Source organism: Strix uralensis, chromosome 4 (genome assembly GCF_047716275.1).
Source record: "Strix uralensis isolate ZFMK-TIS-50842 chromosome 4, bStrUra1, whole genome shotgun sequence".
Classification (NCBI taxonomy): Eukaryota; Metazoa; Chordata; class Aves; order Strigiformes; family Strigidae; genus Strix; species Strix uralensis.
Genome location: NC_133975.1, coordinates 107,885,507 through 107,902,876, shown reverse-complemented (window position 1 = coordinate 107,902,876; position 17,370 = coordinate 107,885,507). Strand labels below are relative to the sequence as shown.

Genomic DNA, 17,370 nt, shown 5'->3' with positions numbered 1-17,370 from the left:
ATACACTGCCAGGGAACCAGGTAGGGGATACTTCTCTTCCACGTAGGTTTAACCTAAAAGTATCTAAAATTTCTATGTGTCACTTTTATTAGGAAGAGACTGACAAACTAGCTAGAGATTTAAGACACCATAAAACAATTGAGTAAACTCAAGTATGAGGAAAAAAACCTCAAGGGGCACAACATGAGGGCACGAACTGAAGCCCAGGGGGGTCTGTCTGAACATAAGGAAGCACTTTTTCACTGTGAGGGTGACTGAGCACTTGCACAGGCTGCCCAGAGAGGTTGCGGAGTCTCCCGTCTTGTAGATATTCAAAAGCCGTCTGGACATGGTCCTGGGCAACCAGCTCTAGGTGGCCCTGCTTGACTGGAGGGGTTGGAACAGATGACCTCTAGAGGTCCCTTCCAACCTCAGCCACTCGGCGATTATGTGAGAAAGTAAGAGATTGCGTCATTTATGAAACAGTATACAAAGACACAAAAGATGCACTCATAAAGACAGTAATGTATTTCTCAAAGACTTCATGAAATTCATACGGGAAACACTAAGGTTTCTCTTTCCTCATCAAGCTTCTTTACCACACGATCTCCACACACGGTGGAATTGCTCTTCGGGGGATGTGATGACAATGTCCAAACATATCCTAGTAAGGTGCAGAAGGGAGTGTGCAGAGTAGGACCCATCAGGGATGACCGAGTGTCTCCCTGGAGGTTCCACCAGGTCCATAAACATGGAAACTCTCTCTCAAAGCAGTATTGAAAGCACTGCCAGGATGCCCAGGAGAAACCTGCATATACTTTTTAGAGGACAAAGTAATTTGAAAGTTTCTAAAGAGCTGGCCTGTGAATAGAAAGGTGCAATGGCTGCTCTCCAGGCAGGCCCTGCAGCTCCTTTCGCAGCAGCAAGGTGCCCGGCGCACTGTCGGTGGAGCCCTGCAGATGGCTGCAGAGCTCTTCCAGCTCCTACCTGTGCTGGTGCAATGGGCAGGTGGAGGCAAAGCCACTGGCCAGTCCCTTACTGAAGGAAGCAGAACTATTTTCCTTTCAAAAGAAGGACACTTCCCTCTATGCTGTCTTTGTTTCTACCCAAACCTAACAGCCAGTCACCTACAGGCTGAGTATCACCATCTTTAACCTCCCAAAGATCCTGCATTTGCAAGTTTTCCCACAATGATATCTGAAAGACAGAGATGCTGCAGCTCTTAAGCATGACAGCAAACTCCTCTTACAGGATGAGAATTTGTTGCTCAAGATGCTTTTCTCACCAAGGCTCTGTACTCCTAAGAAGCTCTTATGGAACAGATATTTGAAAAGATTTATCCATTCCTCCTCTTGCCCATGGCAGCCATATCCTCTTCCTTCCTTCCCCAGACCTCCACCTAACTGTGCTGAATGGCTGCCTGGTACAGGAGGGCAGTCTTCTTCCTATACCCCATGTCAGGCTCAAGCACTGTCCCTGAAACAAGCCACCTTCGTCCACCGGCTTCTCTTAAACTCTAGCTTTAGCTCTGAACCATTTTTAATAAAATTGAGATCTCTATCACTCTGGATGCCCTCATTCCCCCGAAGTCATGTCTCCTACTTCCTTCTCCCCCTCTTCAGTGTTGCACAACAAATCAATGTAGGGACTGGGTCAGGTTTTCAATCACAAAATTTTGGATGCAAATCCTTCGTCTCAAGGATCATGAGGTTTTCTCTGCCCATCTTCTGTCACTTACATGCTCTGAGCGCAGGATAGCCTCATGTCTGTACAGGCCCCTCAATGCGCTATGGACAGCTCCCTGCCACAAGCATGCTGACACTCGCTGGAATTCGGTGGCCAAGTCACATCACCTTTCTTGAAAATCCCAGCTGCAATAAGGTAGCATGAGCCATTTCTTTATGGCATGTATTTACCTGGTCCCTTTTCAATCTACACATCTGAATTAAGTAAATTATCTCCTACGAGCAAGTCAAGAACTTAGAATAGACACCAGCCACCCAACCTCTTTTAATACATCCAATATTAGTCATCAGGATAACAACCCTATTTGCAAATCATCTACCTTTATCAGATAACCAATGGGACCTAGTACAATATCTATTAGTCCAACAACATCACCACCAAGATATATAACTGCTTCTGTACAAAACCCTTTCTTCTAATCCTTCTTAAACTCAACAAGACTGATTGGTTTTTATTATTCATGAATTAATTTTTAACTCTTGGTCCAACAGGGGAATTGAATCTATAACGTTTTGCAGAGACTGAAGCAAAGTAATAGTATGTTGAAAAAGCAGACCAGTCAAAAGCAGGTATTTTTAATTCTTTCAACCAACAATTAAAGAGGTGGGAGGGGGGCTGCATCTGTTTTTCCCTAAACAGCCGAGGGGAAAATTCTAAGGAAAATTAATGTATTAAAACATGTATAAATACCACATCACTGTACTGTGAGAGCTTTGGTTTTTTGTTTCATAATTATGTTACTTTAAAAAGACTATAGAATTAAATTTGTTCATATTTTTAAAAATAAGTCCATGTTAGAATAGGAACTTAAGAGGGGAAATTTCAACAGAGACAGTCCGTATTATTAGAGAAGTAATGATCATAGGCAGTGATTGTGGCTTATGGTTCCTTCTGCAGTGACAGTCCCCTAGCTGTAATTTCTAGAAGAAATGAAACTGCTCTGTTTTAAAATAAAAAATACTTCTAATAGAATAAAAAGAGAATGGTCAGAAACTCTGTAGGTGTTGGAATGAAAAAACAAAGTATCTCATCATCAAATAACCTTTTAAGCAAGGGATTCTATAAGGGGAAGCACACTATATTTTGTCCCTTCCAAAACCAAAATCACATTTAAAAGAAAAAAAGAAGAAATAACCAAAAATTAAACAAAAAGAAAAAAATAAATTCCAAACCACTGACTTTTCTGGCTGTGGCACATGAGCCCAGCTTTACCTGGATAATGTTATAGATGGACACCATTTTTCAAATTCCTCTGATATTTTATTTGAAGAAAATCTCTGTTCCTCTTTAAAAATCACAAATTCCAATATGCATTGATTTATAAACAGAAGATCTAACTGCAGTTGTTTAGTAGCACCTAACCCTGTAGAACCCATAATTATATACGTTCCAAGAGAAACACCAAATTTTTTTTTAAGCATAAATGTTACATATGGTACATTTGCACAGCATTCTACATTTACAGAACACCTTCTATGCAAGGCTATGAACAGATTTACAAACTTTAACTAATAAAAACTCGAAACAATCTTGTGATAAAGACATACATACCTAACCTTTTTTTTTTTTTTTTTTTTACACATTTATACATTAATACACACACAGAAATATGCAACCATATGCAGAAAGGTTTGCATATGCATACAAAGAGACATTGTACGGATAACTGTTTAAGTGAAACAGTACACTGCAATAGTGAATGAACATGTGATTATACATAAAATTTTATTTCATACACATGTGCATTCTGTTAATTTATCGTATGTGCAAATGTACGTAAAATTGAATGTGTACACACACACCCTGATATACATCCATCCATGTGCTTACAGATCTCTTTATGCAAGAAAGCTGTTTCTCTCGTACTTTGACTCATTCCAGTCCTCTACAGTATGCTCGGTGCCGCTACACAACTTGTATCAATTATTCTGAAGGAGATGTGTCTGGCATCTGGCATATAAAGTAATACATATGGACATATCGATACACTTAAGCATCATTTTCAAAAGGTCATATTTGCTACAATCTATTAAGGCAAAAATAACCCACAAGAAGTAAAGTCAACATCCTTCATGAAGCCCAAGCGCCAAAATGCAAGTCTCCGTGTCGGGATTACCTTGGCTTTGAATATGATTCTATGACTGTATGAGACAGCTATGGCCTCCTCCCTGCCCCAGTCCCTGGTTAGGCTGCATTGCAGGCTGCACATCATCACTTGGAAGTCACTGCTCAATACAGGTAGGTGTACGGAGAGCCCTGATCCAGCCAGATATCGATGAATCTGATAACAAAAATTGCCTACTAAAGAGTGTCAGGCAATAGGCACCAACGTTTCTAGTTTCATAGGAGAAGGTTTTCAGTATCTCTCTGTACCACTGCCCCCTTAGTCTACAAAAAAGACCCAAAAAACCTCATCAACAGAAATACAAAAACTACGAAGAAACTGTATTAAACTCTTACAGATAAAAGTAGAAGCAACATCAGGTATGTCTGAAAAAGAGCTGAAGAAGGACTGAATTTGTGCGTCCTAAAGAATTAAATCGTTCTTCTTGCTCTACAGCACTTTCTGAAGTGTTAAAACTAGATAGCAATCACATGCCATACATGGTTCGGAAACAAAGAAAAATAAAACAAAAGCAACTCGTCAGAATTGCTGTATAAATCAAAGACTATTTTAAAGAATAAAAAGCAAAGTATGAACAAAATGTACACACTGAAAATGCATATCGGCTAATTCCGGTTATGTGCACCAGAAAAAATTCTAAACCAAATCCCTGAAATCAGTAACACCCTGTGCTCTCCACTGCTATGTTGCCACATCTGTGAAAAACTCATCTAGTTAAGTATAATTTCCTAAATCAAGAAACAAATAAAACGTTTGAGAATGAGAAACTTGTCAGATTGACGAAATAAAACCAAAAACAACACAGAAGACTTTAGAAAAATAAGATCAGTTGAAAAATAATTCTTTAGTGTCCTTATTTTCAGCTGTTTAATTTTTTAATATATAAAAATGGTGTAAAACTCAGTGAGAAATCTGTTTTGTTATCATTCATGTCAGCACATTTAAAAAAATGTACTTGTGGCAACTGATGGAAAATCGTATTTGTCTTATTTTCACCCAAATTCTTACACATTCTTAAAATTATCATCTCCATATGCAAAATTATAACAGGAGAATTGAACATTTTTTTAAACCTGTTCTTTTGACCTTTCTCTTGAGTAAAAGGACAGCGAGACAATACACTCACCAGCATTGTTCACAGTGACGGCTCCATCACCGCAGATTGAGGGCCATTATTACTAAAGGGAACTTTAAAGTGCCAGAAGAAAAAGGGGGAAAAATTAGAAAATAACACTTCTAAATATGCCATATGTACAAAAAGCCTTTCAGAACAGTAGACACAGAGCAACAAGAAATCTTCATCTAAAAACAGCTGCAGTAAAATACAATCAATTCAAAACAAAAGATGCTATAAGAAATTATCTCCTGTTGTGCAAGACACTCTAAGCTGGAGGTCCTACTTCCAACACCCACATTACAGGCTATTTGAATTTAAGGAAAATATATGACCTTTAAAATACATAGTAAATCCAACATAATTTCTGGGAATGGAAAAAGAAAATCTGGGCTGAAAGAAGGGGTTCTCATCAAAGGCTCTTACCCTACCAAGAAGAAAGTAGAATAGGCTTCCTTTTCCTTCCAAAACTTCAATAGGATGTAATATTTGTGAGATGTCCTTACAGTCATGACAAAAATTGTATGAAAACGCCCACCCCTCTCTACACTTAAGCTATGTCCTTTCACATACATAAAAATGCAAGAATAAATAAAACTGTCCAAAACCAGAACAGTCCTATCACAAATTTTATTGCAATTTAAGTCCTATCTTGAAAACAAAAGAAAAAAAACAAGAGACAATGTTCACATGAAAAAGCAAAGTAGCCTTCTTTGCTTCCTATGCACACATAAGTTTGTGACTTTATGAAATGATTCTGTGTTATTCACTAAATCCTTATGGATCAGGAATACTCTTTGTAGGACGACAAAGTCATCCTAAGGGTGACCAGACTGAGATTTGCCAGGATCCCACAAAATGAACAGGATTTCTTACGTATTTATTCCTTCCCCCGTTCAGAAAGTGAGTGCAAGAAAATTCCAGCTCAGCAGGGACACAGAGCCATCGCAGGTTGTGTGATAACAGCTTGCCACCTGCTTTTCGCAAGTTGTCTTTGCGAAGTGCAAGGGGCACTGAATAGTAACGTTGCCTGTGGTGATAGGAATGCACTGAACAGCTCAGTATGCAAAAGCACTTACTGGTACACAGTGCTCTTCACAAAGGGCATTGCAGAATGCTTTCCAGACTGTGTCAGAAGTGCTAGGAGAGGAAGTATTAGTCTGCATGTCGCAGGAGGAACATAAGCACTTGCCATCACAATAAAAGAAGGTATAAGCAAATACAGGTACAATGCTGCTCATAGCAAAAAAAAAAAAAAAAAAAAAAAAAAGGAGGGGGGGGGGGAGACAGGGAATTTAGCAGCAGTCTGACTAGAAGAAGCATTTCTTTTCAAAAACAGCAAGGGTTAACAGTGGCATACAAACTCCGGTCCAGTCAAGATAGGGTCAAATGATGTGCAGTGAAAGTTTCAAGTCCTCAATCCCCCAGAGCTTGTTTGCTAATTACATTTGCAATTACAAACATGACAAATATATTATTATACAGTTTGTTCCACCTTGAGCAGGCATGTTTCTCCTCACAGACAGTCACTGCCAGCAGCCAGACTCCCAAGCACTGGAAGAATCAAAGTGCACTGGGCTCCAGCTGCAAGAATCATTTTGTGAGCATCTCTATTGCTTTGAAGAGACAGAGCAAAGCTTTAGAGAGAGGCAGCATAGCAAGGATGGAAACAAACGCAAAGAGTAAGTTACTACAATTTAATTCCTAAGAAATAAAACTCACCAAATCAATAGCTATTACTAATAAATAATACTAATTATGTCCTGTTCCCGATGACAAAGCGCTTTACACATGCAAGCTACATAGAGATGACTACATTCACAACTCAAATGCAGCCAATACTAGGAAGACAGAAAGAAATCAAGATTTTCCTTTTTTTGGCAAGGTCACCATCGCCAAGTACTGCTAATATCTGCTTTGTTAAGTCCCTTCGCTAAACAAACAACCATCTGATTCATAGTTTGCTGGGGAAGCTCCGATCATTCCCTTTTTTTCCTCCCAGTTTCTATAGCAGCATTACCTAGGAACCTCACTGCTGGATACTGGGCAGATGCTAAATTTACTTGCTCACACTGCACAAACTAAAAATTCTGTTGTGCTCCCTGGCTGTAAAGTTACAATCAGTAGCTCCATGGATTAAAGAACAGGTCTGACTGGGAAGAATTTCCCAGTCTCTCTGCAATCTACAGTGGAATCGTTGATGTGCAACACTAGCTGCCGTTATGACCCTCAACTCCTAAAGCGAGGAGTGCAAGTTAGAAGTTGAGGAAAGGATTTTGGCTTTTATATCTAAGCTTTGTCACCACTTTTTTCTACTTTTACTATTTCTTTCCTTTATTAAATCTCTCAGATATTTTACACTCTATGGAGGAATTCTGCTGTGCTCCAAACAGAACCTGTGAAGTTCATCTAGTCTCAGGTTTTACCTCCTCCCTTCTTCCATTCCCCAAGAGAGTTTGTATCCTTTGAGTCCTGGAATATTTGGTAAAGTGACCCACTGACACAATGCACAAAACTTCTTATCGAACTGAAATTACTTGAAGAATACAGGTGTTTTCAAACAACATGAAATTCAGAGGAGGAGTAACAGCACAGAAACGGGGTTGGGGAATAACAGCAGAAGGGGCGCGGAGAGTAGAGCAACGTTCTCTTGGAGATAAAGAAAACGGGATGTGAAATCTCTGTCACAGCAACTTTCTCTGATGCAATCTCTCCAAACTCTTTCCCCTCCCAGGCTAAATGCAATATTTATTGATTACTTCAAATCAATACAATGAAAAAATCCTATTTTTTAAATATATTGATCTTTCCATATTTCTCAATAATTGATAATGATTAGGTCATCTTTACTTTTACAAGTGGAATTGGAAGTGGAGGGAAAAGTTAATACAAATACTTTAAAGGTACCAATTTCCTCATCAGCCTTGTGCTCAATAAGCTTAGTGTACCAAGACCCCATTCTAAGATGGGAACCTCATCCGAAAACCAGTAACTAGGCTATTTCCCTTACAGAGGTTTTGCAATTTATTCTGTTGATAAAACAAACAACTCCCTCTCCATTCTCCCCAGTTAACAACTCCTCCCTATCCCAGACTTTCGGAGATACTCTCAGAGCAGACAGTTGCATTCAGCTTCTCTGACTCAGATTTCCTCCCATTCATGGAATATGGAGATTTCCAGTAACCTCTGAAATCAAGTCACATTTCCTCAGTCTGTGGAGTGACAACAACTTTGTTAATTCTCTGCTGCAGGGTCCAGAATTCGCTCCTTCATTGACTTAAAATTCCAATGTTATACCTTTCCATCTCTATCAAATATATCACTTACTCCTTTCAACTTTTTTCTTCTGTTCATAAAATAATTTTCATTTTTAGCAGATCAATGACTCATGTATCTTTCTTGTACATCAGAGGAAACAGTGTAAGAGACATAGCATCTGGCAGGATGCCCTCATTTACCAATGATTTTTATTTTCCCCCCATGATGGTTCCTTGGTCAGTTTCTGTCTGTCATGTAGAATATTAATTAGAAACAGAGATGGCAATTTTATAGTCCTATCAACATTTCTAGTGGCAACTATAACTAGGCAGAAAAAATTTCTCTGGGAGGTGAAAGTTAATACGGAAAAGTAAAATGCCGTATTTCACTCTCCTTTGAAACAGCTTTAGGTTTGCATGAGAGAGACGCAACACCAATATTCAGTATGACCATACATATGTATGTGCATATACCTACACATAAATATTTATAGATGCACACATGTGTTTGTGTGTGAATATAATCACATCTGTTGTATGTCAGAGTGTACATTTGTGGTGTCTGCACAAGCATTCCCTTCCCGCTGTACTGCAGACAGACGTTGTCAGTACAGTGTAACTAATGTATTCTCACCATATGCCCTCACCTGAGAGACAAACTGCAGGTACAAATCACTCTCTTTGTTAGCTTCCCAATCTGAACTCATACAAAAGCTTCTTCCTTGAAGCTGCATCACGTACCCCAGGAATAACTCTCCCAAAGGTCAGTACCAAAAGGTAGTAAGCAGTTGCTAAAGCGTAGATTCCTAAGCAAAAAATTAAATAAATACGCTGCCTTAAGACACATGCACAGAGGGTCAAAATCAGGAAGAAGCATTTTCTTACTCTCCCTGCAAGATTCCGCACTGAGGGAAACCACACAACCCACTGACCAGGACTTCCGCAGGTTCCTGGTGTAACCACTCAGATCAACACACAGAGGCAAGGGAAAGGGAACTTTTGCTGCTTGAGGAAGACAAATCCAAAACCTGAAGAGTGGGATTAAGGACAATGAATTCCTTTGCTTAGTTTTTGTTCAGACCATTCTTGGGACTGACTGTTACAAAAATTAAGTTCTCCTTAAACTCCAAGGTGAAGGGTGTCACCTCTTCTCTCCTTTGCCTTGTTCATTCTCCCTCAATAATTGTGAGGTTAAATACAGTTTCCAGGTAACTGTATGGATCACATATTGAGTGACCACATCCACTTCTCTTCCTACAGTCTACTCTTCCTCCTATTTTTTCCTACAAACAAGCAACTAAACAAGAAGAGGTAATTTGCAATACTTTTAAATTCACTCCTAATTTAAGGTTTAATTTGACAAAAATTGCTGTCCACATAATTAAAGGCAGAATTTTTTTTAAAAAAGGAAAATATTAAAATCTTTTCAATGGCTAGCAGTCAAAAGAGTAAATCAGTACAATAAGGATAATATGCTCACACAACTAGGTAGCGAAACAGGCAGAAATGCAGTAACTGTATTTACATTATATGTTCACAATGTAATCGTGTTACAGTAGGAGAAAAATGGCTAAAGAGATATATATTGGGCCAACTTTTATCTTCAGCTACTGGAATGCAATCTGAAATCTAACCTTAACAAAACCAGAATGATAATCAAATCAGTACCTGACACAATGCACATATACTGTTAAATATACCCGTTTTTTAAGGCTTCCCACATCTTTTCCTTCTCTCGGTAACTTTTTTCTGACTTAGCCACACTTCCCTGTATTGTTGTACTCCTTTAATTAAAAAAAAAAAAAAGAAAATTTTAAAAAGAGATTGAAAAATAGAGGTTGAGATATTTTAAATGGTATTTCTCTGTCTCTCTTCCCCAACCTCAACAATGTTAAAGAGAAGGTTAGCTGGCACACAGAACCAAGCCAAGCACTTCTCTGAACAAAGAGCTCTCCAACAATTTCTCATCTCAAAAAGCAGCACTCTCTACTGTAAAGCCATAGGGGCTCAGTGGCACTTCTCCCAGGGCCACCTTCACCTGTCTACTCAGTGGCCAAAGAGTTGTGAATACGGGTAAGGTGCACTTGACATTATTGAGAGCTGACTGAGAGCCCATGGAAAAGTAAAAGGGGTGAACAGTAATACAGCGTGGATATTACTTCTTACTATTTTCCTGTTGTTTGAGTTCCTTTTCTCAATTCCAAAAGTAGAAAAAATAAAAGGGAAAAGTTAAGAGGCAACATAGTGATGAAGATCTAGCTTTTGATTGTGGCATTTTGTAATCTTCTTTTTTTTTTAATGAAGGTAAATGCACTATTTTTGCCTTAATATTAAAAGACTCCCAGCACAATACAAAATACATTTCCCTTAAGAAACTGTTTGTTTATTTTTAATTCAAAATGGAGCAGCCACAAGTGAAGCACCAGTGGGGAAAAAGAAAATCACATGGGTTAGATTATTAATTTCTATTAACAATACTAAGTCTCATTTTAATGAAACTGCTGGAAGCAGGGGATTAAAGGAAGAAGAAATGAGTGTAAGGACAGATGGAGTATCAGGAAACAAGAGACAAAAAGACAAATAAAAGACAGCTGTAATGAGAAAAGGGGGGTCAGTACCATTGTGGATTTTTTTGCTTGGTTTTAATTGTTTTAATCTCACTAAATACAATGTGTTCTTAAAACAAAAGCAATGAAATAGGCAAAATTACTTCACTCCCACCTCTGATGACACCACAGAACCTGCGTAGGTGACACGCGGATTAACATGCGAACACACAAAAGGGGACTCTGCTCAGGGTGAGATTTATTGGAGAGAAGAAACGCATTTAAAATTAATTGCTCCAGTCAGCTGGATACAAACGCTGAGAAGATTTTCCTTTGTTTCCTAACTTCCCCAAAAGGATCACACCAAACTTCACATCCTAAAGTGATTTTAAACACAGCATTACCAGGCACAGCCCACTTCGGAGTACAAAGAGCAGTAGCAGGTGCTAAGGTATGAGCCACCGGTCCCAGCTCGGGATGTCTGCTTGCCAGCCCTCCGACTCACTCCACTCTTTCCCCGGGCAGGCTGTCCAAACAGTAAGCTGTGGGAAACTAAATTTCCATAGGACATTTCCGGTGAAAAACTGACTTCTTTGATAAAAGACAGTGCTTTAATGGCTCTACTTTGTGTGGTTTTATATGCACATCTCTTTGTAGACACCTAGTAATTCATCTAATAAAAATCCTAGCACAGACGAAAAGTAAAACTGCGCAGAAAGGACTGCCAGTGCTCCCTGTTAGCTGCCTGTTCCTAGGAGATGAAGCATTAGAGGGAGAAGTTACAAGGCAAGAAATAAACACACAAACACACCGACACCCCCCCGCCCTCCCCGCCCCCAAGCGCTCCTCCGCGGACGCTGCCGCACCTGCCGGCGCGGAGCTGCGCGAACCCCGCCGCGGCGGCCGCTCGCAGACACCCGGCACCCGCGGCGCCCCGCGGGGCGGGCGCCGGGCGGCTCTGCGGCAGGGCGGCAGCGGCACTGCGGCCGCACTGCCCCGTCCCACCCGCAGCGGGACGCGGCGCCGGTCCCAGCCCGCCCCTCGCCCGCCCGGTCCCGGCGCGGCGCGGCACACTCACTGGTTGTGGTAGCCGAGCGGGTCGGAGATGCACAGCTCGGAAATGTCCATCAGTCCAGTTTGAGCATTCCCGGTTGGAAGAGAAAAAAAAAAAAAGAAAGAAAGAAAAAAAAAAAAAAAAAGAAAAAACAGAAGAGAACAACTAAACTGCAGCGCGCAGGGAGGGCGGGGAGCCCCGGGAAGAGGAGCCGGCCCGAGCCGGGCAGCGGGGCAGCAGCGGCGGGCGGGCGGCGGGGAGGCAGCGCCGCTCCGCTCCGCTCCGCTCCGCTCCCGCACCCGCGTGCGGACACACTGACGGCGGCAGGAGGCGGGCGGCGCGCAGGACACGGCCACGGGGGATTTCGCCGCCCCGAGCCCCGCTGTAGCTTTAACGCCGGGAGACGGATGGAGACGGCAGGGCGGCTATTGGCTCCCGCGCAGGGGCTGGGCTTGGAGCGCGGCTGGGGGAGGCACGGCCGGGGGGGCCGCCGGACACGGCACCGGCACGGCAGCGCGCCCGGCCGCACCGTGCAGCCCCGGCCGGCGCCGCTCTCCCCCGGGACAGACGGCGGGGCGTCCCGGGCTGCGGCCGGAGGAGTTGGGGCCGCAAGCTGGGCGGGCCCCGGCACTGCGACTGGGGCGGCGGAGCCGCCGGCAGCGCGGGGGACGCGAAATCGCAGCCCCAGCCCGATCCCACCACCGGGACGATCGCAGCGGCAGCGCACGCTCGCCGTCCCTCGTACCCACTAACCTGTCTCTCGTGGGCACCGGCTGTAGAGTTTAGGGTTAAGCAAAGCCTGGAGGTGGAGGTGCCCCACGGGCCGTTTGCACGGGCGCGCCGGCGGGCGTCTGTCCGTCCAGCCGGCCGCCCACGTGCACGGCCCCGCACCCCGGCCCGCACGGCCCCGTTAGGCGCAAGCACATGGCTCCGCGTACACGCACTTGTGCACACGCACAGACCCGCGTCTCTCACCGCCGCAGCCCGAGCACTGCACTCGGACCTCAGCCCCCCCAAACTAATGCACGCAGGCAGAAGAGTGCCCCAGTCCCGTTTCAGAGCAGTGTCATTCAGATGTCACTTCAGTGCAGCTCATGAAACCACACTGGAATAAATTCTGGCACATGAGATCAGAATCAGACATTCAGGATAACGGTGTGTATTCCCAGGCACAAAAACCATAGATACAGACTCTCTGAAATCCTCACAAACATCAAAACTGGCACACGCAACTAGCCTCATGAAAGACATTCTCAAACCCCTGCACGTGTACTGGCTGCTGTTAGTCAGTGTGCTTTCACAATTCCTGCACACATTTTCACACTCATGCAATTCCAGTGCATATTCACAGCAACATACCAATACCTATTGAAGATCCCTCTCCACAGAAGCCTGCCAGCCTCTCAGGCACATGCCCAGCACATGCAGTCTTGCACTGAAAGTCTGACTCACACAGAGGTGTCCCACAGAGTCTGTTTGTCCCATGCTACCTACTCCCCACCTTCCAAACTACACTCACTTGTCTCTCCCCTGTGCTTCATGTTTAGATGTCCACTGGTCAAATATATAAAAATATCCTTAACAGATAAACAAGAACTAGAGGCCTTTTTAAAAGGAAAACACACACAAACCTGGATAAAAGCTTAATTGTCTTATGCCAGGCAAACAAAAAGAAAAAAGTAGGAGCTAAGAGGATATTTCTTAATATAAAACCCAGAATCTAATTTGAGGCAAGAGTGTACAACACCGGGCAAAGCAAAGGGCAGACTAGAGCTTTTCAGATGAGGGGAGCGATACAGCATGGAAGAAAATGCAGTGTGGTTCGGCTATAAACACTGACTAAATTAGGCTAAAACTTTTCATACAATCAGCATTTGTAGAAACTTGAGAATATTCAAAAAAGAGGAATGGCCAGATTCACAGCCAGTGTAAACTGTCCTTGCTTTATTGAAGTCTTATTAGTGCAACTTCCTCACTACCTCCTCTACCAGAGATCTTAACAAACGCCGTACAAACTAATGGTATGCCCTAGTGTGTTCCCAGGCTCTGTGGGGATAAGCTGTGTGATTCTGATCAAGTATTCTTCAGACAGGACAGCCTAAGGGTGTCAAAACAAAGGTCTTTTATGGTGAAAGGTACACATGAAGATGGCACAGAAAACAGGTTAGATTTGACAATGGGAGACAGAGAGAAGACTCATCCAGTTTTAAGAATACAGCAGAATCTGATTACCTGAATGTTGCAGGTGACACAATTCAGACTACACCTCTTTCCAGGCAGCAGAATTAATACAAATGGACTACATGCACATATACCTTTATACACCTAAGTGATATATCAGCCGAGCAGGAACTCTGAAATGCTTTAAATGTTGAAGAGAGAAAAGACAAGAGCTTTAGAAGGGCATTGGCATTAGTCAGGCCCAAGATTATAAGCAAGGAATCTCACCAACCACATCGGAGAACACCTGACCAAAGCAGAGGCAAGAAAGATGAAACCAGCATCAGTGTGTTTCCAACAGAAATCTAAGGTCAGAGGGGGACTCACTGATGACCTAGTCACCCCATGAAGAAGATTCCTGATGCACAGTAGCAAGAGAGACTGGAGGATGCACACAGGGTCAGGGCCTGGGCAGGATACAGTTCAAGAGCAGCCAGGGTGCTTGCAGTGAGATTTTTTTGATGGAAAACAATTTTCTCCAGAAAGATGCACCCTGGCTGGATCCTGACTGTGCAGAGATTATCTCTGGTGTGGCCTCTCAGTGGATGGAAGACCAGGGTGGGAATGGCCTGGCAGGCAGGTCCTGCAGTCCCAATAGCTGATGTTTTAATTTTGCACTTCATCCAGGCTGAGGTGAGGCAAGCAGGGAGCCATGTGATCACCTGGCACAAGGTCCACAGGACTGAATTAACTGATATAAACAGTACAATGGTAGGTTTGTGCTCTGGAAATGGGCTGCTGCTGAAAGAGGACTGCCTGGGTAAGGTGGGTATTTAAAGAGTGGTGCAGAAATGTAGCATTAATCTCTCTGACCCAGTGCAAACAGACAAATGAAGCTTCCCCTGCCTTGAGAGTAGCTGTGTAGAGTCCTGGCTCTTCCTTTCTGAGAAGGATAGAAAGGAATAGTCTCTGCTGGCTGAGCCTGATCTGCCAACCTGAATTCCCCAAGAAAGAGGACAAGAGACCTGCAGGCTGATTTTGGAACTTCAGGAGGCTTCATCTTTTGCAAACCCCTCCACATGCAGTACTTGCGGAGCTATTCTCACAGCTTTAGCCAATTCCTCTTCCTCCCAAAGAACAGAGAAGGAAACAGTGATCTCAACATGGTCATCCTTCCGATATGTGTGGTTTTTAAACAGGTACCAAGACAAGGTTAGAAAGGACTGAGATTAATCTGGCAGATCTGGAAGCTAAAAACCTCAATTTGGGTAAATACAAGGCAGAACTGCACATGCATCAGCAGCACTAGCTTGCCCTGTGAGCACAACCTCTGCTGTCCTGACTGAATCCTGCCCCGGAACTGCTGCTCTCTTGCTGCTGGAGGGGCAGGAGCAGTCCTGGCCACTCAGTCTGTGGCCTCTGAGCAGAGCACACCCACAGATGCTCTACTAAGTGCTACCCATTGCGATGCCTTTCATAAGGCAGCCTCTGGCTTTTGAGGTCACCAGTTCTCCTCACACCTGGTCCAAATGCAAAGCAACAACTTTCCATCAATGTTAGCCTCGAACAGAGCACAGTCAGAGTGCTATAGGCTCATGGAACTATAGGCAGTATCAGTTCTTTGAGACATGCAATCTTCCTCTCCAGAAAGCAAGCAAGAATTGTGAAGACATTTCTCTACTTTTGCTGGCTCCTCCAAGAGATGACAGATAGACTTTCCCCCCATCCTTTAATGATTAATCTGGTTTTGATAGATTAGTTTTTTTACTTTTTTCTAAACTTTTATCATGAAATAATGATCAACTTTCCAGAAAGCTGATTGATTGACTGACAGAAATTTCATTTGGTCTAATATAGGAGTAACCTGCAAATCATGCCAAACAAACTTGATTTCACTTGTTGATAAGGCTAGTTTTTTGTGGATAAGGAAAACGCAGCAGAGGGAGAGATCTAGTTACTTTTGGAGGTTTGGGATTTTTTTTCCCTTTTATGAAGGCCCTATTATTGTTTTCTCACAAGGAAGTCAGTGAAGTGGTATCTGTACAGGGCAAAAAACATACATAATCATTAGGAGACCTAAGCTGGGCAGAACAGACTTGTGTACACACATTCTTATCTTGTCTGCCGGGGAAAGAGGAGTTCAATGACAAGAGACCTTTCTCAGCCCCTGTCTCATTTAAGGAAACAACAGCTACAGAGAGGTCATTGTGATGAATTTAGAAGACAACCCTTTCACACTTCTGAGGCCAACAGTACTGCTTAGACTTCACACAAGTCACCATGTTGCATGCCTGATCCCTCTGCTTTGCAAGGCTAGTAACCCTGGAGAGAAACTTAGGTCCCCTGAGCACAGGTCCCGGATCACTAGTAGGCTTTCACCACTCTCACATATATCCCCTTCCACTGCTAAACAGCTATCCCAGATACAGACAAAACAGCCTTCTTTATTTTGGGCTCTTCTGTTTTCCCTTACTACACCCAAACAAAACAGTTTGCTCCTCCCACCAAAGGCAATGTCTTGTTTTCTACCAAACTCCAATAGATTGTTTTCTCCCTAAAACACTAATTGGCCTTATGAACAATATGCTTCCATCTAAAAGGTATCACCACCATCACTGCTGAAGCTCAACATCTATTTAAGCAGGAATAGTTTCCACATTGTAATTTTTAAATAACTGCCCATCTGAACATCCTTAGACATGCTTCAAGCATTACCTAGTCTTTAAAACATCTGTATTATAATTCTCAATCTATAGACTGCCAAATCATATAACAAAGAGGTTATGTGGCTTGTCCCAGATCAATCTGAGCAAATCTGTAGCAGAGCAAGGGTCTGAATACAAGTGTCTTAACCCTTACTGTCCTGCTTTGAATGAGAATTCTCTGTCCCAAAAATGCAACTATTCATTAAGTTCTGTGGTTGGATATGATACAACAGTGTTAGGAACCCTGAAATAAGACAAACATAGTTCCTACATTGCCAATGAAAAGTCAAGACTTCATTTTAATACCCCCTATCTTTGTAGGGCCAATGCTGTTTTGTGTCCTTCTATACCTGTTTTTGTCTTTGCAGTGTTAACAAGCAGGACTGTATTTCCAGAGCAGAGCATGTTCCTGCTGACATCTTAGATGAAGGTGCACATGGAGAAACATACACATGCCAAGACGAACCAGGCAAAGCCATACTAACTTTTGTAGAATTCAAACTAGGGCATCAGAGCAAGAGGCAGGTGCAGAGTATTTTACCAAACAAGAAAGAATAAAGACAATGGGAAGAGAGAGATCATTTTCCAGATTTTAGAAGAGCTTGTAGTAGGAAACGTACAGAGAGGCAGGAGAGGAAATTATATAGTTGAGATTATGCCTTCTGCTCTCTCTTGCATCATCAG

General features: G+C 42.7%; 1 protein-coding gene across 4 annotated transcripts in view; it reads right to left on the bottom strand.

The window, feature by feature from the left end:
- The window catches only part of ESRRB (estrogen related receptor beta), a 137,038-nt gene that overhangs the window by 79,701 nt on the left and 39,967 nt on the right, over positions 1 to 17,370 (bottom strand). Inside the window, exon 1 of one of the 4 annotated variants that reach the window (XM_074868461.1) lies at positions 11,846 to 12,342. The exons of 1 other annotated variant lie outside the window; for it this stretch is intronic. In XM_074868461.1, coding sequence (XP_074724562.1) covers positions 11,846 to 11,895 — 50 coding nt within the window. In that variant the 5' untranslated portion in view covers positions 11,896 to 12,342. Of the gene's footprint in view, positions 1 to 4,976; positions 5,353 to 11,845; positions 12,343 to 17,370 lie in introns of those variants that run through there. 2 more of the 4 variants (XM_074868464.1, XM_074868463.1) reach the window with 2 other exon arrangements.